At 42.5% G+C, this 27227-nt stretch overlaps 1 protein-coding gene across 1 annotated transcript; it reads left to right on the top strand.

Moving 5' to 3' along the window:
* The first annotated feature begins 1195 nt into the window (after positions 1-1195).
* Positions 1196-25772, top strand: LOC142953034 (double-stranded RNA-specific editase 1-like). Its single transcript, XM_076095102.1, has 10 exons — positions 1196-1295; positions 14247-14321; positions 17282-18216; positions 19697-19811; positions 20534-20702; positions 21020-21174; positions 22146-22314; positions 23127-23308; positions 23613-23791; positions 24534-25772. The coding sequence occupies exons 1-10, from the start codon at positions 1196-1198 to the stop codon at positions 24708-24710; spliced, it is 2256 nt and encodes a 751-aa protein (XP_075951217.1). The 3' UTR covers positions 24711-25772.
* Positions 25773-27227: the final 1455 nt, after the last annotated feature.

Below are 27227 nucleotides of genomic sequence, written 5' to 3'. Positions count from 1 at the left end.
TAATAAACCGGACCGCGGTCCACCTTTTAGTGACCATGACGTGGAACAAAGAGCGACAGTCCTCTTAGGGAGGAGGTCGGGGTGGATGGGTCAAACAAACACAGGACTTTCACCCAGGAGACCGCCATTTGTGTCCCCTATGAAACCAAAAGTCTACGTTATACTTATTTTATTATACTTTTGTCACCTAACTTACGTACTTATTTCAACCAAAACCAAGATCTTATCCTCAACCTAACTAAATAGTTGTGTTGCCTAAACTTAAAGTTGTTTTGTTTCAAACCACAATGTTTGATTTTGACTTTCCCACCGTGATGGGTGCAGTCTGGCCCATCTAAAGCATTATAATGCTAGTGATAACCTCAGATATTCAATGTGATATAACACTCAACATGTGGTAGGGGTTGTGTTGGTTGCTTTAGGTCCAGGCTCTGAGTTGTAGATCCACATGCTCTGTAATCCAGCGCCCCACTGGACCATCTCTATAGAAATGTGACCTTACTCGTGTCTGCACGGCCAACACAAGTTGAACTCTTTAGCTTTATTATTCAGCCTTAGCCTTCCGTCTCGGCACACTATGTCATGGGGCTCATTGACATGAATGTGGGAGCTGTGTTGATTGTAAAGGACTTACAGGTGTTTGATATGAGAGCAAAGCCGTGGCATTCTTGGTATTAGCTGCCAAACACCTGTGAAAGTATTGTGTGAAAAAGTTGTTGGTGTTTTTGATCCTGCAGTGTTTCCTGTAATGGATGCGCTCTTCTCCTCCAGCTACTCTAAACACTTGTCTCATGTAGTGTCAGATGCATATTCAAAAGGCACTTTTTGGTATTTTTCAAGAGTGCCTATGTGCCAAGTTCATCACAGCCCAGGGTATAAATTTGAGAGGGGGAAAGGGGGGGGGTGTAAAGAGAGGAGAGGTAAGCCAGAGAGAGACAGAGGGGGAGGAGGAGGAGACAAGGAGTCATCCCAGCCCATTTATCTGACAGCCATTTACCACAGCGAGCCAATGTGCCAACAGCTCTCTGGCTGCTTCATGGTAGACTGGCTGCCCCTCCCACTGCCTCCCCCCGCCTCCCCCTGCCTCCCCTCCTCTGTCCAAAGTTGTACAGGCACACTCTGTGTCTGTACTTAGCATTAGGCTGAGAGTGAGGAGCACACCAGAGCCTGCAGGCTGGCTGAGAGGACCCGAGCCATGGCTCTGCTGCTGGACAGCTCTGGCACCACGGCAGCCTACTGCTGCCTGATCCGCCGCAGGTGCAAGAGGAGGAGGAAGAAACGCTCCGAGCGCAAAGGTATTCCTCCGTGCTGTACCTGCTGCTCTGCTCTGTTTGAGAGGAGTGTGGTAGTGAGTGTGGAGCAGCTGCTGTTTGCAGGGTCGTGTTAGTTCTGTGTTGTTTGGTCGTCATCAGGGAAGGAGCTGCTTGTTGTCCTGGACTTTCTGTTGAGATGTCCTGATGCTCTTCATGAATGTGCTGCTTAGGACAGACATTTCACTTTTATTGATCTCATCTCACTGGTTACTGGCTATCTTTCTTTTGTTGATTTTTATTTCAGCTCTATAGGAATCAACTTTATCATGGAAATAGCACAAGATAATACATGGCGAGTGTAAATGATGCTTGTGGTGACTGACAGGTTTTAATCCTAACTTAATGTACTTGAGGTCTGAAGTGTAAACGTTGAACAGAAAGGGAAATCTCATGAAGAGGTTCAAGTGCATTGATTTTAGAGCCAGATGGATACTGGATTTTTGAGACAATATCAATATTTTAAAGTAAAAAGGAAGATAACATGAACACATAGGGTAATCATTATTAAGAACTTAAGTTTCTCTGCCCAGTTTCTTCGGGCTGAGAAGTCGATTCACAGTAAACGTGGACTTCTTACAATCTGCACTGAATTTAAAGTCGTGTGAAAAGAACAAAAGTCACGTAATCTGCATTTCAGTGCAGAAGCAGTTTATATGTCACAGTGATATTCAGTAATAAATAGTCAGCAACACCACCAAGTTCCTACTGAAAGCATGTTTCTGCAAAGTGATCAGTGTTGACATTCTGTTGTGTCAGCCGCCTCAGACTAAACTAAAAATGATCAGTTATGAAAACGTCCTGGAATGAAGGCACCTTAAAAGGTCTGGTGCTGGAAACTGCAGTGCACCCTGGGAATTTGTTTTGGCCTGGGCCTGACATACTTTAACCAAGTGCTAGAGACGGCTCAGTCAGGTGGAGCAGATGTGCGAGTTCAAAATGTCTCAAAATGTCTCATAAGTAGTTACGTAAAACACAATGAACACATGTTATATCTGTGCCTCGATAATAATAATGTATCATTTGAACATCCTGCTGAATGAGCGTCTGGAGAATATTCTGCTCTCCGTCTGCAGACACCTGAAGCTGGCAGGTATCTGGAGGGATGATGTCACTGTCAACTTCTAGAGATGGTTGAAGTATCTGGAGAGTAATTATCTTCCAGTTTTTATGATTAAAAAGCCACTCACCAGCTAACAGTCAAATCTTTCTTTTATATGAATGCATGAGTAATAATAATCTCATGATAACGAGTCACGGGAATACTTTTCTGCAAGAGTACTTTTACTTTAATACTTGAAGTACTTTTACATATTTTTACTGAAGTAACATTTTTTGACTTTTACTACTAACAGATATTTTAACTTTTTAGTACTTTTTTCTTAAATAAAGGATATGAATCCCTCTTCCACCACTGTGTATATATAATAATATGAATATTTGTCAGGAAACATACAGTATGTCTCATTTGCGCACAGCCACTGTTGATATCCTCTAACTGTGCCAGACATTTGTCAAATGAATCATTAATAAGAAAATGCACTTTGCAGCAGCTTAACTTCATGGCTCAGTGAATGTCAGACATGTGAGTGTTTAGTCTTGGTTGTAGTGGAACATGTGCTGGAACAGACCAGCACCACAGCGCTGCTGGGCTCTGGACTGTCCTGCTTCATTTGCTCTGTGCATGATTCCAAACGTCTGCTAATATTTTCACTAACTGCAAAAGTCAAGTGCACTTAATCCTCACATTAATTCAAATTCCAGCTATCGGCCACAAAAAGCCAAAGCAGCAGGTGTATATCTTTTTATCCCACTCGGGAATATTCAATTTAGCCTAACTGTTATTCATGGAGAGTGTGGTAAACAGTATTAATGTGTAAAAAAAAAAGAATGGAGCCATTGTACATACTTTGCATGCGGGGCGAGTAAGAAGCCCATCCTCTCCGTGCCCCTGCTAAGCGGGGTGTTGTGAGATGAACTGAAGTGTGAGTTTAATCTACTGGGAGCAAAAGTGAATTTCAGACGAGGTATAAGCCGATGTGCTCTGTGAGGCGTGTACGCCACGCTGCCGCTAAGGGATGTGTCTGTCGGCCCAAAACCGCAGCCGCAGATCTCTGTCTAGCAAACAGCCGGCGCTCTGTGATGTGGAGGGGTTGATACAGACCCCCCCCCTCCACCCTGCAGCCGGGTTGGCCTGAAGCTCTGCTGATAACTCCGACTCTCCTCAGGGCTCAGGGTTGTGAGCTCTGCTGAGGGCCCCCCCCCCCCCATGTCCGTCAGACAGGTAGAGAAGGAGCAGCACACAGCATGAAGGGCAGACTCATGCATCACTTTTGATAATATTGACTTTTACTTTAAGCCAGATTCAATGCAAGATTTGTATCAGAAAATCATCCCATGTTGCATGTTCCTGTCATGTGTCAAGTCTTCATCATATATACTTCATCAAAATGAACAATGAAATAGAAAATAGATAGATACATTATGTCTGATGATTCCTACAAATCTGGTTGCATGATAGCTGCTTCAGTCACTGCACCTCCAGGACAACCCTTGTACAGTGGTGGGAGAAGTATTTAGATTCTTTGCTTAAAGGTTAACTTCTATGTTTTTCTCATGTCTCTGTGTCTAAGTGACTAATGAGAACAACATGTTTTCAAAGTGGTCCAGTATTAAGGTAGAACGCTGCAGATGGCAGCAATGTAATTATATCGTTAAAAGTCACATGACACAATTACAAATAGAATAGATCGCTTTTATCTAAATTGTTCATCAAATGTGCTTTAGATTTGTAGCATATCTTTGGATCAAAAAGCATCAATATCCATGAATCAGCAGTCCGGACCATGCGTCCTCCTCATTACTGGATACAGACTCGGTTCGCTGTCAAAGGTCCTGGCGGCTGAGAGCCTGGACGGTAACTGGGAAGCATGCAGAGACGTACCTTTTAGGCATCAGTAGACAGCACCAACCTTCCACCTCCACACGGCTGTCCATCAGCTCCTGGTCTCGCTAATCCTGATACCATGGGGTGTGAAATTCAACATCAGCCCTGAGCTTCCCGTCCCCTCCCCCCCTCACTCTGAGAGATAGCGGAGGGCCTGGCCCGGCCTTGACTGCGGTGAAGAGAACAGTGATAGCCATCTGTTGTGAGCGGCGAGACCAGTGATGCAGAGAGAATGGGGTGGAGGAGGGTCAGTGGGTGCGATGGGGAACCTGGAATCTCTGATGCCGACCTTTAGAGACCTTATGAAAAATGAAAAAGTCAAAAATAAGCTCTAGCGAAATCAAAGCCTGTCACCAGAGATCAGCTGGTCAGAGGCTGACATTGTGACTAGAAGGGAACTCAGTGCTCCGGCTCTAGAACCGTTACATAAGATCTTTCTTTAACGTTGTTTCACCAAAGACTGTGTGACCTGTACGTCCCGGAGGTTTCTGAAGAGCCCAGATTAAGGATAGAGGTGGAGCGTGGATGGAGCCGAGGCAGGCCGAGTGGAGTCTGGTAGCTGAAATACGCCCACCTAGCTCAAAGCTACCAAGCTAGCTAAGGCTAACAAGCCAGTACGAAGTGAGGCGATTGTGCTACTATGTGTTGCTAGCTGGCTAGCGTTAACCCTGTGGTTGCCGGTTGTGAAATCTCAGAAGGTAACTTTACAACAACTGTGAAATCTGACCCTGTCAGCTCCTTCACTTTGTGCATTCACATTAACTTTATTCACCATGAAGAATACGCCAGAGTAAAAATACACATTCAATCAACTCCAAGTCACCACGACATCCAAGAGTCAACTATATTTAGTAACGAGCCTATAATCTCAATAATCGTTGTAGTCAGAGTAGTATTGGCCAGTCACGGGGTTTGGTTCGGGCAAATGCAGGTCGGTTTACGCCACCATTCATATTTCTGCAACTAATAAAATTAATAGTAGAGCACAGTGAAAAAATTACTCTGTAAGTAGAAGTCCTGCATTCAAGATGTTACTTAAGTAAAAGTATTAGCATCAAAATATACTTAGAGTACCAAAGGTTAAAGTATACGCATTATGTAGATTGGCCCATTTCATTTATGGTAGACCCAAATCTCTGCGTTATAAATATTGATGCATTGTGTTTATCGCTTTATTTGTTGCAGCTGCTACTTTAAATACTTTAAAATTATGGATTTATAATATTTGGATAAAATCTGAATCTGCAAAGTAGCCTAACTTCAACTTCTGTTGTCAAATGAATGTAGTGAGGTTAAAAGTACAATGTTTCCCTCTGAGATGTACAGGGTAACTTAGTTACAGTACAGCCTCTCATCAGATTGATGTATTTAGCTTTAAAAAGTAAATTTTCTTCTGGGGGAGCATGAGGACCACCGTAGAGGGTCTGAGGTCTCACTAAATCCTGTGGGAGGAACTGTGCCCCCTGAGGCTAGATGCTCGTCAGACCTAAAGCCGATGGGTTCGGAGATTGTGTTACTATAGGCCAAGGAAAGCATAAGCTTATCGCACCAAAAAACAAAATGCTGTCTTATTTTTGGTTTCAACAGATGGTGAGTTCTTCCTCTTGTTTCATGCTCCTGGACTACCAGAGAGAACAACACTACAGCTCAGAAACTTCTCAATTGAGCAGGAACTCTGGAAAAAGATTTTTTTTAAAAGAAGTAGAAAGTAAAATTACCACTGTAAGGAGATGTTCTCTCATGGGAGAACATTCCTGCTCTACTGGTCCCAGCTGGCCACCACCAGCACAACTTTCACAGGCATCTAGTCGGCAGCAATTTTCAGCCCCAGGAGGCCCGAGCTACCTGTGATAGCGTTAAATGAAAATGAGAGTGTGTGCCAGGGGAACAGTGGGGGGGGGGGGGGGGGGGGGGGGGGGGGGAACTGGCAAAGTAGACAACAGAGAGTCCTGAGGCTCACAGCCAAATATCTCACTGCAACATTCACAGCTGCAATGGAACTCTAGATAGCTCACATACAATAGAACAGCAACATTTTGGGATGTAAACCACAGTGTAGGTCTGGATTAAAGGATGTTTATCCGTCCATGGATGCTGCTGGTTTTTGTTCTACAGTTCTGCATATTTCATTATTCAAACATGAACACGCCTTGTATATCCACAAAGGGACCCAGGTCGGTATATTTTCACCCTGTCAAGTTCAGGTCAGCCTGACAGAGTGGGAAAGAAAATGGAACAAAAATGGTGAAAAGCTGTTTTGAAAGAACAGTTAGAGGTTGTGTTGAGAAACGCATCAGTCTCTGGGTTTTTGTCGGCTTTCTGGTTTCTTAGCTGTGTGTGAAAGTCCCAGTCTCTGTAATCACGGAAAAGACCTGCAGAAACCCAACTCTCCCTTCTGGAGAATAATTCATTCTATAAATAAATACATGCAAGTGAGTTTCTAATTGGCTTCTTACATGTGACCATTTGCATGTGGAAGAGGTCAGACAGGGGAAGTGAGTGCAGTGCACAACATGAGAGATAATTACATGTCAAATCAGGTTTAAACTGACTACAAAGGTGTGCAGCTAAACATTTGAATATTTGTGTAATTCAGACTCACACATTGAAGAGAGTACCTTGACCTTGAACTCAATACGTGAGCTTTATTTCCTAAAGGACTCCTGTGGCTGTTGGCCCTGAGGCTTCACTTACAATGCGCTACCCAAGCATTCTCCCCCGCAGTATGGAAGGAGATAATCCACTTAATTGCTTTACCTTCAGGAAGGCTGGCACTTCTCCTTGGCCACCAGTGGAGAGGGCACTACAGCGCTTTGAATAGTTTGCTGTCAGCAGCACAAATGTGAGGGGGGGCTGTGTGTTGGTCTGCATGGAAGCCCTGTTGGTTAAGTGAGTCGCATTAGCGTGTGGAATTGATGCAGCATTGACCCTGCCCTCCAGCTCCTGACTGGGCCACACAGCAAATTAAAGCCGTCATAAAGATTTCACAGAGTCCCTGTGAGAATGTTCCAGGGATGGCTGGAGCCTGCCAGTGTCCTTGGGAAGCAGTGAGGGATTTCTTTCCCGTAGTCCAGCAGCGATGGTACAACACACCAACGTTTCTCTGACATACAAGACAGACGAAGTGAACATCTCTGTTGTTGATCACAAGTGCACAAGACTTATTGACAGTCTTTAGAACAGAAGAAGCTAAAGGAGGGTATGGTCCCTCCATTCCTACCCTTTAGACTGAAATGAAAGTCAAAAAGTGTGACAATAAACTCCCTTACTAAATTGTTTTCCCAATTATGTTGTTGTGTGTCGCTGCGTGCCTTACGTTCAGAGACAATATGAGGGTTTACACCCCCCAGCCCTCCGGCCATGTTCATGTCTGTCCTTGTGTGATTGAATATGATGGGTTTGCCGTTACATTAGGCAGATTCTGTTATGATTTTCTTGTAACCTGCTGCAAATGTCACATTTCCATCAGGAGCCTGTGAAAAGTGAAGTAAAATTCAAAGGGAAACTTCCAGAGAGTTGCAGGTTAATAAGCTTTCTGTTTGTACCTGCCAAGCTGAAAAGGTCAGGCAACGATCTCGTTGAGTCGAGCAGACTTTACTGAAATGTCTTCATTTTGTGATAGTCTTGTTCAAAGTCAAAATGTCACATTGAATTACATTTACTCTTTGGTACAATACCCAACTATTATTTGATTCATGGCAGTTACATTTTTGAATGTTAGCTCTATCCAGTGTCTTTAACCCAATTTCTTTAGAGGCACAACAACATTTTCCCCACCTGATGTGACTGTATGATACAGGCAGAACCTTCCCTCCAGTGTCTCCTCTCTGTCCCCTCTCATCCACCAACTCATCACCTGTCCCTGGCCTATCAAAGTGTCACACCCCGGCCCGTCAGGGTCCAATTTCTGCGAGTCTCAAAATGTAATTTCATGGGGAGAAAATGGAGTTTGTATGTGAGAAAAGCATTGTGCTGCCGGCAATGTTCAAGAAAGTTTTTTTGTCTGCATCACATGTTTAAGGCCACCGTTTTCCCCTCCCCGCTGTCTGCATCTCCTCAGGGTCGATCCATCTGCATTAGGCCACTAAAGGAGTCCTCTGACAGCTGTTTGCAGTTGTTTTCCCTCTCGGGCTATGATTGTAACTCGCCTCAAGCACCAGAAAAAGGCTCCTAAATCCATTTATCACTGTCGGCTCAGTCGCTAGTTACCACTGATGGCTGGTGTCCAGATTCTGTGTTCTTGTTGATGGGGTTTGCCGAGGGCTGCACGAGAGGCTGACATACCGGCTAATGCTGCCGAGCTGGTGTTTCTGACATGTCTAGAATGTATGGAGCGTATTATTTATATTTCTTCCCCACAGCAGTGAGCCACAAAGCCATGACTGAAGGTATAGCTGCTGTCCAGTTAATAAGACCAATAGATTTTGCATGCCTAGTGGATCATCTACCAAAGATCCTGTCAGTTTTCAGATCGATTTCTTTTCCGGGCAGTTATTAGTTTCCATTTATTGAGGTGAATCATGAAAATCCACTTCTAACATAATACATATAGCCTGTATTAATAATGGGGTAGAGAGTGGCTGTGGCCAATTTGCAAATTCGCCCGTTCGAAAATGCTCCGATGCCCAAAATCAAAAGTTGCAAAACGCAAAATTCAAATAATATCTATTGCCTCTCAACATGTAGACGGCTGAGCCGGTGGCCTCACAGCTAACAGCGCTAACAGTGCAAACAACGCTAGCAATCAGTTGGCATTGATTAAATGGAAGTGTATTAATTGAACGGATCGGTCAGCTAGTGACATGTTGTTGTTCCTGTGTAGCGTAAATGAGCTGATAAATGATATCATATCGGATCCATGCACAGACTTGTCTATCGCTGATAACCATCCAGCATTTTAGGCTCTATTGGAGGCCTTTCCGATAGTAGTATCTGTCTGGGAACAACTTTAGGATAGACGTAATGTTACGTATGTCTGCTGATGGTGATCCCAGCCGATGGCTCCAGCCTCCCCTCACCCTTAATAGGATGATAAACGGATGTATTTTCACCACATCTATGTTTGCTCCTCACTTGGTTTTTACTTCAAGTAACACGGAAGGGTTGTTGATTGAAGCTTATTCTCTATTATAGTGTATTGTCTCCTGCGCCTGTTCCTAACCTTGTTTGAATGTTCACAGCATCGGCCTTCTCTCCGTGTAAATGTGTTTAGCTGTTGTGGTTAGTGTGCTGTGATGCATGATCTGAGGCGGCAGTGTGTTGGAGCGTGGCAATAGAGTCAATTATTTATTATTTATTTTGTCCCGCTTGTCTGATAAACTTATTCTCCACGCGACATGGATGGTAGGCCACAGATTCCTTTAATATACATGCCACTTTCCATTCCTGCCGGCTGTTTATCCTCCACAATCCTCCTTGTTTTTCCAATTTGTTGATGGCGCTTTGTATTACTGCAGAACATATAATGTTTCATACACTCTGCCATTGAAAAGTTACGAATCTCCTGCCACCAAAGCTTGTTTGCGTACAGTCAGAAGACTGGGAGCACGATCTCTGAACCCATAAGCAATCAGTCTGACAACAGATAAGCCTCTGGGGGCAAGGGACTATATTTCTAGACTTCCTCTTCCTGCTGCTCTTTGTGCACAGTTCCATTATCTACTTGAGATGCCAGACTGGAGTTGGAGTTGAGAGACTACTGGATTGTTTCACAGCCGGTGTACAAGCTCATTTTAAGCTGTTAAAAGGCTAGATACTAAGACGATAGCCGATGGGTTCCGAGATTGCATTTGTCAATGTCAAAGAAACTGGAACTTCGATTCAAACAGGAACAGTTTCCTGTTTCAGTGTCAAGTGTTTCACAATAAAGCACCCTAGGAGGAGCTGGAATTAACAGGCAACGTGTTGCTTTAGCAAAGCTCTTCTTCAGACTTCACAATAGAAGGTTAGTCGAGGGTTAGAACTGTTGGAATATCAGCTGAACTAATCACAGTTAAAACCTCTTCAATGAAAGAGACTCACTCAACAGTTCAATAATGAAACTAATTCAACAAGTTCAACAGTAACACTGTAGGGACAAACACCCAATGGACGTTTGAATCATTTAATTCTCCTTCTTCCTCCTTTGAGGCCAAAACTATTTCAAAATATAAATAATACATTTGGTGTCTGAGTTATTGTGTTTTAGTTATTATTTAAGGAAAGAAGAAGAACGTCATTGTAACAGCTGATTGTAAACGTTTAAAACAGCAGTGTGTGACGGATCAGATACATACGATTCTGTAGTAAACCAGTCACCTTGTATGTGATTCAGACAGTCAATAATGAGGTAAACAAGGTTTCTGAATAAGCATAATGCAATATTCAAACCCTCAAAAGTTTCTGTGACAAGCCTTGCTGATAACTACATTTGTTGACATTTTACTTCCTCTGAGTTCATTTTCTTCTTCCATTATCTTGAGAAAGGCAACCGAAGCCCTGTTCTCCTTCCACCCGCCTCACACAATAGAGCCAGAACAGCCTGATAACATTGTCACGTCTAATGTTTGGAGCCACACAGCTGAGTGGCAGCGGGGCAGGAGGCCATATCTGCCAACAGAGGAGCGATTAAACAGACCAAGTATGAAGACTTTCCTGTCAATCCCATTGGCTTGGAGTTTTGCTCTGTTCTTCTTCCAGAGGAAAGCTGATTAGCCATTTCATTGGGTCTAATTGAGGTCCTCTCACTTGTAGCAGAATATAGAAAAACATTGTGAACCAAAGCTTTCTATAAATGGATTTCCTATACGGACACAACAACAGCGTCACAGGATTTCATGGAATAATCTCAACTCTGACGATGTGTTTCAGACATAAATGATGCAAGAATTTGTTTCTCCACTATGTTGCCAAAGTTACCTCATGGATTTAGTTTTGCAATGGACTGTCTTCTGGCCAATGTGTTCTGCCTCTATAGCTCTCCACACAGACTGTTTACCTGCATTCAACCACAGCCTGCTCTAACCTGATTGGTCAACGCTACTCAGACCTCAAATGGAAACCAGAACGCTTCCGATGGCAAAGTCTTGTCCCGTTGCCTACATCTGTTTATAGAGATGATGGTTACTACAACCCAGCCTGTTGTATAATGTTGTATAACAGGTGGCGTGGAGTAACGAATGGGAGTTTACCAGATCTGTTATGTAAGTGAAAGTCCAAACTGGTAGAACAGACTTAAATCTATACAGAGGCACTTTATTTTTCATCTTTTCGTCTAAAGGACCTTCATCAGAGCATACTAAAGTAAAAATCACAATACAATTAAAATACTTAGTTATGAGTTAAAGTATTAGCATTAAAATATACTTAAAGTAGTCATGATAAAGAATGGTTCATTTGAGATTAATATGTATATTATATTATTGGATTGTTGCAGCTGGAAAATGTGGAGCTCATTTGAATGACTTTATATACTGCTGGTAGTTAAATAATACATCAGAATTCATTAGTATTTTGGAGTAAAAGTATATTAAATACATTAGCATATAAGCATATAATATATATATGTTAAATGCACGTTGGTTTGTTGCCACGGTAACGATGCTGTGCTTTTTGTTATTGGAGGATCAGAGCTGTTTGCATTCCTCGTCTACTTTACATGCTGATTGAGTTACATATTTATTTGTGCTCCACTTGTCACACATGCAACAAACTCAGCGAATGTAAAAGAACATCTGGTTTGGTACGCTGCCACTGTCTGACATACCCGCGTTAATCTGGACACATTCCCCAAATCACTGTAATCATGCCAATTATTTAATTCGACCTACAATTGAATTAACACCACAAAATCTAACCTTATTCTCTTCGTATTCTATAAATCAGTGGAAAACATGTTTTGTTATGGAATGGTCAATTCCTGTTGGACAGATGTTTAGAGTTGTTTCATGTGCTGCTGTTCTTTGGTCATGTGCTGAAGCCGTGATGTGAACATCAGTCAGGCTGCCGTCCGTCCCCATCCGAGATGAGAAGCCAGGGTTGGTCTAAAAGCTGACAACCAGTAGGATCTCTGCGTTCTCGGATCAGAGGAGTGAAACTCCGCCTCCGCCATCTCTGTAAATCGAAGCTAATTATTGCGGGATTTCTGCCGGCCTCCGTTTGTTTATTTATGTCCAGGGACGGCACGCTGAGCGACAGTTTCCTGATTACACCGGAGGAAGTAACGGCAGCTTGGTGTCTCTTATCAGCCTGAGAGACGAGTACCTCTGTCTGACAGGAGTAGCTTAGGGCAGGACGGCGGAGGAGGGGGCTAGCTGAAGGGGAGAATAAGCTGGGTGACATATGAGCAAGGAGGTGTTGAGGGAACAGGGTTTGGATTGGTTCCAACAAGAAAATGCAGATGCCTAAAAAAATGCCTAAAAGCTTTGTAACGACATCTACACGGTTGGCTTTAATGGTATGCTGAGTTCTACTTTGTGTCATGAAGCTCGTAAAGCCAAACATGGAGGAAGGAAGTGTCACATCATCAGATCCTGTTTCACATTTCTTCTATTGGTAGAGAAAAAAGTCATAAAATCATGTTGGAGAAATAAATAAAAGAAAGTGGGTAAATTCACAAGCTATGGAAACAATACTAATCACAGAGAAATTGAATCGAAGAAAACAGTCAAGGTGCATTGTGGGAAATGAAGGTGCCAGGAAGAAGAATGTGTTTCTTTTTTTCGTTGAACTGTCCATCATGAGTCAGACAGTGTCATCGGAGTGCAACGCTGTCTCAGTCGAGTACTCTTTTAATTAAGCCACTGAATGAAATTAGCAATCTCCCCTCATATTTTATGATTATTCATTTGTTTGTATGGAGGCTAATAGATCTCACTACACCTCTGCTAAACTGTGACGAGGTGGATGATATCAGTAGTCACATGTCATCACCTTCTAATCTTTAATTAGCTCACACTCCACCAAACACACTGTACTACCATGAAACTAGATAGTGTCTCCATGATGCCTCAATTTCCTCATGAAGCACTCCCAACGCTTGGTCAATGCGTAAATTTGTATGTTTGTTACGTAGCTTATGTACGGGGCGTGAGTTAAGTACGTGTTGAAAAGTATGGAAAAATAAGTCAATGTTGACATGGTTTTACATGAAAGAAGAATAGCGGCCCCCTGTGTGTTTAGGGAGGTCATAGTGGATGGATGCGTCAAACTAAAACTGAAAGATGTAACAAACATTCTCAAACTGACCAAAACCACCATTTATTTTGAAAAGACACTGTATTTATGTAACGAGCGTGAACACGGAAGTTTATTTTGAAAAAGACGCCATACATGTAACGAGAGGAAACGGACACGTTATCCCTGACACGAGAGGGTTCCACACTGACCAAGCATGAGTTTAGAGTGAGAATGTGTTGTCCAAAGACAAAGAATCCTATGTGGACACACTCTTATGTGTCCACATAGGATTACACACTTATGTGATACCAACAACCTTTCCCACCTTCAAAGCGTGCACATCAGCATCTTCATGTTTCCTGAACTTAGTGAAATCAAATAAAAAGCTTTCCTTTTTTAAATGTTCAGTGTGTTATAAGGAATGAATATAAAGCTGTTAGAATATGAGGGTTAGTCAAATGTATCAGTCTCAAAAGGCTGCTCAGGCTTCTCTGGCTGCTGTCTGCTGAATGTTAATGCTTCCAACAAGAACTCTGTTTCACCTGCCAGTCAGTGTTTGTCTTCTCTGCCAAGCTGGTTAGCATTGAGCACATGTCTGTTAGTGCATCTGTCTGTCTGTGCTGTGTGTTTCATTTTGTTCTGATCGATGTATAATTACGTTCTTGGACTTTTCTATATATGTACTGTGTTTTTAGGCTCCGTTATTGAATTTAACAAAGATTTATATTCATGTTTGTGTTAATGGGGTGAGATTCATTGTCCCAGTGAATCCAGAGAGCAGAGCCTTCATCACTAAATCCACCTGTATTGTTTGCTTTGTGTGTTTCCTCCAGGCCGAGTGGGAGATCGGCTTCCTCGAACCCAACAGAGGCTGCTCACCGTAGAAGGGGGCGAAGTAAAAAGCATGAGTGAGTCAATTTATGCATTTCAAGTCTAACCAAGACGGCAATTTCAGATCTGAACCAAAAGCATTGACAAAAACCTTTTTTCAGCTCCAAGTAAAGATTCATCTTTTATTCTTGTGTTGAGTATATGAGACACATGCATATGGGCATTAGGATATACAGAATCCTGAGCTTAAATACCTCTGGTGCATTGTATTACTGTCGGACTGTCCTTGAAAATGTTCTTTTTGGCCAACTCGGGAGGCAGGATCAGAGCTTAATCCCAGGGTCAGGGTGTATCTACTGTGAGATTTCAGTCCATTTTGATGACAAATTCTAAGCTTGTCCTCTTGCTCTTAACAAAAAAGCTCCCTAAAGCCCCCTGAGAGACACCTCTGGATTTGAAATGTAGGTCTATTTCAGCCCTAAAACCACCTGACCCATGATAAGCTTCAACAGGATTTTACAGAAAAGATGGATGTGTCAAGATTGTAAGGGACGTTAATATGCAGCAAGCAAAACAAGTTAACACAAAGCTTTACTTTCATCTGACACCAGTTATGTAGCTGCTTTTGCTGATAAGTTGGCTATTTATTTACAAAGACGATACGATCAAGCATCAAGCTGACATGACATTCTATGTTCAAGAGTGAGCGAGTCTGGCTGTTTGTCAGGGTAGGCTGAAAGGAGTCTGTGTGCTTGAAGACCTGAACCAGATAGACTGAATTGTCTGTTGTGATTGGGCCTGCTGATGCTTGTGACGGACTCTTTAAACTATTTATTATTTGTGTCCACACAGCAGTAATCCTGTCCCTGTTCTGTGTAAGCCAAAGTGAAACCAGTTGGGAGAACATGTGGATTATGCCTGACAGTGTAGGGAGAGTTGGTCGCAGGCTGATGATGGAAGTGCTCAAGGTTATTCAAGTTTGTTAAAATTATAAACAGCAAGTCAAAAAAGAAAAGAAGTCAGATGCCAGGTAACGCACTGACATCACATCTGGACATGTAGACCCCCAGACAGACCTTTCCATTGGATTCACTTCTCGATCTAATGAAGAGAAATTCTCTTTCTGCTTGTGACTATTTGTGCTTGCTGAGCCGCAGCGTTGGCTGTTTCAGTAGAGGAACAATAACAGTATGTTCCCTCTTCCCCAACAGACCTATAATCACCCCCCCCCCCTTGTTACTCAGGGCATTATCTGCCATTGTGTTTCTCATGTTTGAGTTCAGTTCCCCTCTCGCATGCTTGTTATTTACTTGTCGTCGACTGGCTGTGATTGAACGCCGAACACAACTCTGTACACTTTGATTAAGGAGGAAGTGAAGAACATTTTGTTTTTAGAATATATAAAGCTAAACTTATGATGACAGTGGTTAGGGATGGGGTTATTTGTGTCTTACTGCAATTCAGAATCCTTTTCAATCCATTATCAAATCTGTTCAGGTAGTTTGTTTGGAGGGGAATGAAGACATCTTGGCTGAAAACAATGTTCTGTTTTTATTTCAGTCAGAGTACCTTCACTAATTCCACTGTGCTTAAAGGGTCTAAGGCATTCGCCACATATTCCATCACTGGACTGATTTTCATTAACCCTGTCCTCACTCATGTTTCCTGTCGCTGCGAGGGGAAGCGGTGTTTGCTCCTCACTGGGCTACAGCTGCAGAAGTAATGACACTAAAGTAAAAACAACACAGTGGAAATATCAGTCTACTTTATCGTTGAGTTTTCCTAACCTGACCGGAAGTTGAAATGGTTGTTGCACTGCTACAGGTCACAAAATCAGACAGGTCACAGAATACGATGTAACACCGGCAGTAGGCTGAGGCCAAGTACTCGTCTTGTTCTTATTTTAACATGATGGACAAGTGATCAATGTTTAAACAGGGACGTGTTGTTCCACCAAATATTGCATTTCACAGTAGTTTGGTTGGAATGTTCAAATTCAGGCGATCTGACATGTTCACTCAGTGTTTTTACACGTTACCATGTGTTTTTTTATATAGTGTCAGAAAGAGGTAAAAGAGACTGAAAGAGAGTCTGTACATGAAAGATTCAATAAGGGGTCGTTGGATCTTGGAACCAGATTCAAAATGGAAGTTGTTATTGAAACCCATCCCTATAGTTGGCACATAATTCTGTGAAATTACATATTGTAGGTTTTACTTACCTGCAGTGCCTGAACTGTGCATGATAATAAACACAAGGTTGTATTTTGTATTTATACCCAAATGTTTTGTAATGCACAACAGCTGCTGATTGTCTGTCTGAAAGGGACATATTTAATCAATCAAATGCTAAAAGTTAATATCCTTTCTCTGGTGTTTTTCTTCAGGCTCAGTTGAAGTGCAGAATTATTTTGGGAAAAGTTGACACCCTTGTTTGCACCCCCACCTTTCCCCACTACCCCTCTAAGCCTGCAATTTATAGGATTGTTTTCTGTCCTGAGCACCGAAAGGAGTAACCTATCGAGCTTTTGCTGGAGGATGTTATAAATGGAAATTTACATTAAGTTCCATCAGCTTTGTTAACAGGGCCTGGTGATATGTGTTCCCAAAACACAGAGCATCGTCCTGAGGAAGACATTTAAAAATACATTTTGTTCTGTAATTTGCTAAATTTCAGTACTGCAACAAATAGCTTATATTAATGTTTTGCTTCTCATGGTAATTAAGGTTAGACTTATCAGTCGAGTATTACATGTAGACAGTTTTATTGCTCAAACCTAATTAAACCTACATTTTCCTCTTGAGCTGTAAACGGATTAGTCCTGATTGTGTATAACATCTTTGATGTCATAAATGAATGAATGTGTTTGAAATACACTTGGACCAATATAATGGACCTACTTGACACCACATAAGTATTGATTAAGGAACACACATCACTTGTTCAGTTGCAAAGAGAGGTAAAGGAATCTCTAAATTTTACATTTACAAGATCCTGCAACGAAGGCATTGTAAGTTACTCTTTCTGGGCACCGCAGGTTCATGCAGCACAGATGTTAAGGAAAATCGGAACTTGGACAACCTCTTCTCCAAAGAGGGGGTTGCAGCTGAGGCTGCTCAACTCCCCAATGGGAGTGCTGGGGGTGGGAGGAAGCGTCCCTTAGAGGAGGGCAATAATGGGCATGCACATTCCAAGTACAGGCCCAAGAAGCGTAAGAAAGTCCCTGGGCCCATTCTGCCTAAGAATGCCCTAATGCAGCTGAATGAGATCAAGCCAGGGCTGCAGTACAAACTGCTCTCTCAGACTGGGCCCGTCCATGCGCCCGTCTTTGTGATGACTGTGGAGGTCAACGGGCAGCTCTTCGAGGGTTCTGGTCCTACCAAGAAGAAGGCAAAGCTGAATGCAGCAGAGAAGGCCTTGCGCTCCTTCGTCCAGTTCCCAAATGCGTCCGAAGCCCACATGGCCATGGGCCGGACTCTGTCTGTTCACACGGACTTCACCTCGGACCAGGCTGACTTTCCAGACATGCTCTTTAATGCCTTTGAGACCTCCACTCCTGCAGATGACCCGTTTTACCTCGCATCCAACAGTAATGGTTCCTTCAGCTCATTGGGAATAGAGTACCCGTTGCTACCCTCCCCTGTCCCAAACCTGGTCCAGGCCCCCTTACCTCCAGTCCCCTCCCCCTTCATCTCCCCTACAAGCGGCAAGAATCCAGTCATGATCCTCAATGAGTTACGGCCGGGCCTAAAGTATGAATTTGTGTCAGAGAGCGGGGAGAGCCATGCCAAGAACTTTGTAATGTCAGTGTCAGTCGATGCTCAGATTTTCCAGGGTTCTGGGCGGAACAAGAAGCTGGCCAAGGCCCGGGCTGCCCAGGCTGCTTTGTCTGCTCTGTTTAACATGCAGCTGGATCAGGCTCCGTCAAGTCAGCCTATACCCAGAGAAGGACTGCAGCTTCACCTGCCACAGGTAAGCATGGACGAAGGTAAATGACCCCATTACTTTCTTCCTTACTCTACCGTTTTCGTCTTGTGTTGTTCAAAGATAGGATCAAAGTAAGGAAGTACACCGACTTCTTAAAGAATGGCACCAGCTACTTTGTTCCCTTTCTTTTCAATTGTTCTGTGCTACTCATAATTATTCTCTCTGCTCTGCATCCCTTGGGTGCTACAAGTTGAAAATATGCAACGCAAAGCCCATTATCTAATGACATAAGCAATTTTTTTAAAGTTTGGTTCCGGCATAATATGAATAGTAAACAGGGACTGATGAATGTTAGTGTAGTCAAACCCACATTATCAATCAATTTTATAAGAGCAGGCCAAGATATTGATTTCTGCGTTGTTTCTAGGGCCGGATGCGTTAGCTTGCACATCAAATCATCTGCTAAGTCTGTAACTTCACCAAATGTTTGGCCATTAACCAGAACCAAGCAAACTACCCATACACACAGGTCTCTATTCTTACTGTTGGACCGGAGTCATGTGATGGTGTGTGGTAATAATATGCCAATGATGCATAATACTAGAAGAAGAAAAAGTGCACTTGTAGCTTGTAGAAAGTCCTCTTTACTGATAGATGTTGTTTTGTTTTGTACCTGGATAACAATGTGTATATATATGTGTGTGTGTGTGTGTATATATATATATATATATGTGTGTGTATATATATATATATATATATATATGTGTGTGTATATATATATATACGTATATATACGTTTTGATATTGGCACAGACTCATTTCCTGATAGTCCTTCAACATTACAACACAACACAAAATTAAGTAGTAACAAAATATTGGAAGAGAAAGGTATGACAATAGTCACCTATGAAGATAAGCGTTTTGAGAGAGGTCATAGCCAGGAGTTGTCAGTGGCCTGTTTGATCGTATGCTGCAAACACTTCCTCGTAATATCTGTGTCGTCTAACGGAAAGCTCGTCTACTTTGTCACCGCTCACGGCCAACCTGACAAAGTCTGATTGAAGAGCTTCAGGAGAGACAAGTTCAATACACTAGGAATCTATTTACACGTGAATTGATCCCTGCCTGTAATCCCTGCACACTGATAACAAAGCTGCTATCTTAATTACCATCACCCTCTGAGTGCTATTCAAACACTGCTGTTCATTATACCAGCCTTTCCAAGTCGCTCTGCTTTACTTCCAGAGCAGTCAGTGAAGCGGAGGATGTGACTTTTTTAAGCTGCTCACAACCCTGACTGTCATTCACACCCGTGCAGCATTCCTAATTGAAATATTCAATAATCGTTGCAGTGCAGATGAGAAGAGCTTTCACTTTATTTTTATCACACGTGGGCATTGTTCTTTTCTCATATTCGTATTACATACGAGAGTCAGTCGGCCCACGTTTTCAACCTGCTTCATTTTGTTCAAAGACTTTATTTTCTGAAATCATTTTCACGTATTTGTTTGGGTTGCCATCTCAGGTCCTGGCAGACGCCGTCTCTCGCCTCGTCGTCGACAAGTTCAGCGAGCTGACGGAAAACTTCACGTCTCCGCACTCCAGACGGAAAGTATTGGCAGGTGTCGTCATGACAACAGGTGATTGTTTTTTTTCCGTCAGTCAAACTAAATGTTTCTCCACTCTCTTTGCATCAGCAGGGACCTGATTCAGCTGCATTACCATACCTTGAGCTGTGATTGGGATGCATTTGTGTTTTATGTAAGATATTATAGCTAACACGACTCTGACCTCAGCTTTTGTTTCCCATTAAGTCAGTCTCCAGTTTCTCTAGTCTAAACCTCCGTCTAGAGTCCTTCACGGAAATGTGAAGAAAGGTTCTGTTCTTTGTTTGAGAGGCAAAGTTTTGCCACACTTCCTGGTTAGCTTCTGTCCAATTAGCATTTGGTTTCAGAGTAACATGCCTTAGTTGGTTCCTTTTGATTTCTCAAAAGAAAAATGTGAGCTATTGCGTATTCTGTCCATCTTCAAGTGGTTATCTACTGCTTTGCTGGATGGTACGTGATCATCAATGCTGATTTAGAATGGCTCCTATGAGTTGTAAGGGGGATTAATAACTGTCAAGGGGCAGGTCACGGATGTACTGGAGGACCTGGATACCGAACAGAAAGATGGCACACCTGGCACATAAGCCAAAACGTTTTTCTTTGTTTACTTCTGCATTGTGTGGCCTTCTGCACATGCTCATTGGTTGTTCTTTGGGTTGATCTCTGATTTTTGGGTTTCTGCACAGCTGTTTGTGGATGATTACATCAGATCAATATCCCACTTTAGACTTCTATCCTCGTGCTTTCTTGTACAGGTGCAGATGTGAAGGAGGCACAGGTCATCTGCGTGTCCACAGGAACAAAGTGCATCAATGGTGAATACATGAGTGATAGAGGTTTGGCCCTCAATGACTGCCATGCTGAGATTGTGGCTCGTCGCTCGCTCATCAGGTACCTGTACTCCCAGCTGGAGCATTTCCTCAGGTGAGAACTGGTGTCTGAATTCTGTGGCCTATATTTCTACTACTCTACTATTTAGTAAAGACCTGGCTATTCTCCATGATAAGGGAGGATAACATTCATAGTGAACCTGTCAATTTAAACACCCAAATGTCAGAAATCCAATAAAATAAAGTCTTATCATGCAACACAGTTTTTTTTCTCCTGCATGTCAAACACTGACCAAAGTTGAGTGAGTCCTTCTGACATACAGTTTAAAGGCTACCTGCCAGCCAATTTGGAAACTTTACGTAGCATTCTGTATGGTATAATGTCACTTGATTTCTCATTTGTGTCTCCAGTAACCACGAAGAGGAGCAGCTGACATCCGTCTTTACCAGGTGTGACAACAGACAAGGCTTCAGACTGAAGGAAAATGTCCAGTTCCACCTGTACATCAGCACCTCCCCCTGTGGAGACGCCCGTATCTTTTCTCCCCATGAAGCTGGAATGGAGGGTGAGCGGATGAAGAACAAGAGAAAGGCTGGACTTGTTTAGTATGGGAGTGTGTCGATGTTTCCAGGGTCCTATGATCCCTGATTCAATATTATGTAACACACATAAAGTAAACTCTGCAAAAGGTTTTGTTTTGTCAGGGATTCAGTTTCCCAGTTTCTATGTTCATATCTATGCTCCTTTTAAAGAGTTCCCACAATGGCCCATGTCGTATAAAGGGAATAGAGCTGGGGAGCATCTTTTTCAGGTTCCCATTATGTGCTATATAGAGCTGGGGAACCATGATCTTCTCCTGAACCTAACCAAATACAATTGTTGCCTAAACCTAAGTGATGCCAAGGGGTACCCAGTGTGTTTATAAGTAATGCCGAGGGGTCCTGACCAAGCGTCCGTATGTGACGAGTTGGAAATGAGAACGGGTTGGGGTAACATATGATCTTGGCAAAAATAAGACCCTTTGAGAAAACATATGTAGAACTGGGGAACATAGGACCCTTTATCGTGTTCCCATTATGTGCTATATAACTCTGGGGAACATATGACCCTAGGAACTTAGGACCTTGGAGCATAGAACCTTGGGAATATATGACCATGGGAACTTAGGATCCTTAGAACACAGGACCCTGGGAACATAGGATCCTGGGAAACATAGGGTATTGGGAACATAGGACCCTGGGAACATAGAACAACTGGAATATATGACATTGGGAATGTATTGGTAGAATAGGACCTTGTACAACTGGACAACTTAGGACCCTTGGTCATGGACCCTTTCTCATGCAATATAAACTTGGGGACATAGAGATGGTCCCTTCATGATATGCCCTGATGAAGATTTAAGACTTAAAAAACATGTGAGAGTTCCTCAGATTAGAAAGAAGATATCTCTTAAATATGAATATTTTGCATGAGAATGTATTGCTTACCATAAGATTCTTCAAGTGTCTGTAATTGTTTTTCTTCCTGTCTCAGACCACGGGGATAGACACCCGAACAGAAAAGCCCGTGGGCAGCTCCGCACTAAAATTGAGTCTGGTGAAGGAACCATCCCAGTACGCTCCACTAACACCATTCAGACATGGGACGGGGTTCTTCAGGGTGAGAGGCTGCTCACCATGTCCTGCAGTGACAAGATAGCCAGGTTTGTGTTGTTCTACTTCCTGTTGACACACACAATGTCTGCGTACAGAAGTGAGAGCAGCGCATTGGCAGAGCCGCCGCTTTAGTGCTCCATCAGCGTCACCACAGGATATGTTCAGGCACAGTATTGAGTGTAGGTCACCTGTGTTTTGGTAGCGCTCAAAGCCAAAATTACAATCACTGTATTTATGCATGTGCATTGAAAGAAAATAGACAAGTCAGCTCAACTACAGCAGTTGCTATCAGAAGTTTAGAGCTTTGTGATTTTGTGAAATTCAAATGTACCAGTGCACCAGCACGGATACGTACGTTATCTTGCTTTCATACATACTAATTCTATTTAAAAGAAATGTTTTAAAACAGTACCTGTCATAGCACATACTGTAGTTTTCCTTGTCAAACTATTAAACACAGCCCTACAGACCCACTTGAGGTGTTTTTCAGCAGACCATTAGGAATCCTGATGATTATGTGCATGTGTAGAGAGGATGAATTGTCTCGACGTCATGCTGCAATCACTCTATCTCTGTGTCTTCTGTCAGCTGCAGTTCTCAGGTGTCATTAGGCCACTGGAGCTTTGATTAGGCTGCTTGATGAATCTCCAGCTCAGCACTCCTCTGAGCTGGAATGACATCTGTGTTTTCATCAGATATAGCTGAAAGAACCATGTTGATTTTTGCAGATTTGTATGTTTTCATTGTTTAACCAACTTCGTCTCTTTGTCTCTGTGGTTCATAAAAAGAAGACGAGAGCTGACAAACTGAATGGCTATTTGCCTAAATGAGTAAATGTGTCCATTCTGTCCCCCTTCAGGTGGAATGTAGTCGGATTGCAAGGCTCTCTGATGAGCTACTTCACTGAGGCCATCTACTTCTCCAGCATCATTCTGGGCAGCCTGTACCATGCTGACCACCTCTCCAGAGCCATGTACCAGAGGATTACCGAGATCGAGGACCTGCCACAGTCCTTCAGCTTGAACAAACCACTGCTCAGCGGTGAGAAACAGACTGCCCTTTCACTAAGGACTGATTTCCACTGATTGGTTTTCCACACTGCATTTGTAGGTCCTTCGGAAGTCTGAAAAGCAGGGTTCTCACTGGTCAAGGGTGTTATGCAATCTCAGTGAAGTTTGAGGGTAGTATTATAGGCAGAGACAGTTGGATAAACTCCGAGGAAGTCAGACAATTCATAGTATTTTCCTTTTTTTAGCTTTTTTAGCTTTTTTGGTTGTGTTTTATGAAATGGATTTGGCCTTCCATTCTTGTTAATGTCCACTGTGAACTCAAACTCTGCCTACAGGAATAAGCAACGCAGAGGCTCGTCAGCCAGGAAAAGCACCCAACTTCAGTGTGAACTGGACGGTGGGAGACCCAGGCTTAGAGGTGATCAACGCCACCACCGGGAAAGACGATCTGAGTCGACCCTCCAGGCTCTGTAAACACGCTCTCTACAGCCGCTGGATGCGCCTGCACTGCAAGGTAACACTGCATACTGTACTGGTCTTCAATGCACAGTAAAGCTACAGTGCTCGTATAGGGAGGAGGTCGGAGTGGGTGGATGGGTCCAACAAACACAGGACTTTCACTCAGTAGACAGCTCTTTGTGTCGAGGACGAACGAGTACTTACTTTTGTTCCTTAATTTACGTACCTTACTAACGCCACATATGTAAGTTCATTTTAAAACTCATTTTAACCCAAACCACATCTTTTCCTGAACATAACCAAGTAGTTTTGTTGCCTGAACTTCAGGTTCTTCTGTTTTCAATTAAAAAAACCTCTCCGGATCTGTAATAACTGACACTATTGCATCTATCTACAAGCCGCCATTGTTGTTAGAATGAACAGTCGCACACACAAACCTATCGCAAGAAAATTCTTCTTCTCAATATGAAAAAGAAATGAAGGCCACTGGAAACAAAACCTCTTCAGTACTGATAAGAAGACTACGATTACTACTACTACTATAACTGCTGCTCTGTCATTAGCTTAGCTGTGGTTTAAGGTTTAAGCCCGGTATCACATAGTTTCATCAGGTTCCCTGATGCCATCAGAATCCTGAACGCTGGTGAAGACAACTAGTTAGGCAAAAGTTGGTACTGAAATGATACTGCAAGTCTTATTGAAATACGAATAGTTTGGCCGAGCATCCTCTCTGAAGGCACTCTGTACTTTTACAGCTAAGACAATTTTGTTGTGTAATTTCTGTCCATGACCCGTAGCTGTCCTCCACCCTGCGGATCAAAACAGTGAGGCCCAGCAGCTACCACGATGCCAAGCAGGCAGCGGTGGAGTACCACGGCGCCAAGCAGGCGCTCTTCAGAGCCTTCCACAAAGCAGCACTGGGCGCCTGGGTGAAGAAACCTATAGAGCAGGACCAGTTTGCACCCACCACCTGAGCTAGTGCGATGGGTCTTTGACAGAAAACATGTCTGCTCGCTCTATGTTCTGGGTCAGTTTCCCTGGTGGAATAATTTCCCTCTGGATTGCCATGGACTGGACTGTGTTTCACTGGGAGGGAAGAGGCACCACATCCAGATGTCAGAATCCATGGATTTAACATTCCACCTTCATCTTTCTAGCCTCGTGCTACTTCCTCTCAGCCAGCACTACACATTCAAAAAGATTATTATTCAGTCAGTTATGCAACTTTATACAAAAGGACAAATGTAAAAAGAGACTTTGGGAATGGAAACTTGTAAACAGCATTGTTAGTTTTAATGGCACTTGTTTATATAAGAATAGTGATGTGTTCATTTTGCATGTGTGTTTATACCAAATTCATAGGAAGTCTCCAGTAAAAGGTTTGTTATCAAGTATCAGTGTTGTAATAATTTCAGAATGTCCACTTGCAGTTTGTGAAAGTGTTCTCTCTGCTTTGTTGCAGTTGTTTGAGGTCACAAAGATGTTTTCTTTGCTAAGGATATGCGCACTGAGATGACTTTAGAATGACTTTAGAAGATAGTCATCCACAGCGCCACCCTCCCTTTCAAACACAGCTTTACTCTGATGTGTTTTCTGTACGTGGTGCAGTCTAAATTAAATGGACTCACAATGCTGCCACATTAGGTCGGCATGTATGGTGGATTATACTGTAAATGTGTCGGTCCAGACTGTAAATAACATAGGTGGAGTGTCTATGGTGTCAAACTCAACTTTCTGAAGAGATGTTTTAAATGCTGCGCTGCTCACTCACCAGAAAATCCAAATTTGGTCAAAGGTGAGGAAGCCTTGACGAGAGGCAAGCGACAACCACAACTACTGACTGTGATAGGCTGACACATCTGTCAATCAAAGAAATACAACCAAAAACATTGTTCTGTTAAAGCTAGGCCTTTGTCCTTCTGCATTATTGTCTTCTCGTTTCCCCCCTAACAAACAAGCTTACTGTATCAATATCAATATGATATATGATATATCAATACAATGAGATATATATATATATTTATATATATATTAGTGTTATTTCTTCTTTTAAATGTTACTTGTTCTGTTACAGTGACAGTAATGATCTTTCTTGATGTCACCATTAAGATGGTTGAAAGTGAAATTAGCCCATGTATGACCGTTCCTAATCCAGACATACGGCCTCCTTCTTTTCCACAATACAAGCAAAACATAGAATGTTTATTTTTGTATGAAAATATGAAATATCGGAGAGAAACATAAATATACATGTATACCGATATAAGTGGTACTACATATTGTTATTTTACTTTACGTTGTAGAAATTGAGTAAGGTCATTTAAGCTTCCTTCTTTGTTAAGGAAACAGAGTCACACCAATGAAATGTTGTTTCCCGATGGTTACGGGAGTCTTTGGGATTCTGCAAATATACTCCTTGAGAACAGCGGTGATTGTTGTTCATGACTGAATCGTTCAGCCATTCTGGTTTGTCCACTTGATGCTTTTCAAAGAATTAGCTGACTGTCAGAATCGGTCTCCTCATACCCTTTAATCCTTGTAGTTTGGGGTCATTTCCTCTAGTTGGATGACACCAAACAGGAGTGACACATTTGAGTAGGAATAGCCTGGTTCACACAGGAAACACTCCAGAGGTTAAACACACATGTTGGGTGTGAACATCTCTCCTAATATGAGCCCTGTTGCACTAGATCACGGTCACAACCTTATGCAACGAAACTCCACACACATTTCAGTCTGTGAATCTCTCATACAGTGATAGTCCCTATGCAGTAACTACAGTAAACCCAGCTAGTGTTGTTGCTGTTAACACTTCAGTCGCTATTACCACCAGTAAAAGCTCACCAAAGATGATGTCAGCATCTGTCAAATCTTTGACAGTTTTTTTTTATGTTCCGTGTTGTTTTCCACACATTCAGATGTTGTTTTATATGACTGTATTCTGCCTCTACTACTCGTGATGATGTGTGACGTGATGTTTTATGTGTGATGTTCTACTCTTTCAAAAACCAAACAACACCTTTTTCCTCTAAAAAAAAAAGAATCAATATTTCATGTCCTGATCGAGCTTGTATTTAGGGCTGGGTTTTAAGTTGACTTGTTGTCTGTAACTTTTAAATTTCAAATGATTTTCTAATTCTTTATTTGCTGTAAAAGTGCTCGGGATGTAAACCTCCAGCCTCAAACACACACAGGGCATCTTTAACTTATTTACTTTGAATATAGGTTGATTTCCTTTCTTTGTATATTTTGAATGTGTATCCTTTCTGCTTCTATTTACTTGCTGAAAATGCGTCTTAACTTTGAGCATGTGCAGACCTGTTCCTGTCTCAGCTATCCTGGCTCCAGACTTGGGCCCTCAGGGTTTTTGGAGGTGCCGCCAATTATGTTTCCATTGTATATGCACTTTTTAAAAAGGGAAAGGATTACTTTTTCCATAGACTTTGAGGTAAAGCAAAAGTAAATGGATGAATGGTAACATATGGTCCACT

This window comes from Anarhichas minor, unplaced genomic scaffold, assembly GCF_050575085.1.
Source record: "Anarhichas minor isolate MPS153535 unplaced genomic scaffold, ASM5057508v1 ptg000018l, whole genome shotgun sequence".
NCBI lineage: Eukaryota > Metazoa > Chordata > Actinopteri > Perciformes > Anarhichadidae > Anarhichas > Anarhichas minor.
This window is presented reverse-complemented; position numbering and strand designations above follow the sequence as displayed.

What these genes read in the sequence shown, in the direction of transcription:
- LOC142953034 (XM_076095102.1), top strand. Translation starts at nt 1,196, where the DNA reads ATGGCTCTGCTGCTGGACAGCTCTGGCACCACGGCAGCCTACTGCTGC. An exon ending in TGCAGCTTCACCTGCCACAG is followed by an intron (nt 18,217 to 19,696) that starts GTAAGCATGGAC and finishes TTGCCATCTCAG; the next exon opens with GTCCTGGCAGACGCCGTCTC. An exon ending in GGATGCGCCTGCACTGCAAG is followed by an intron (nt 23,792 to 24,533) that starts GTAACACTGCAT and finishes CATGACCCGTAG; the next exon opens with CTGTCCTCCACCCTGCGGAT.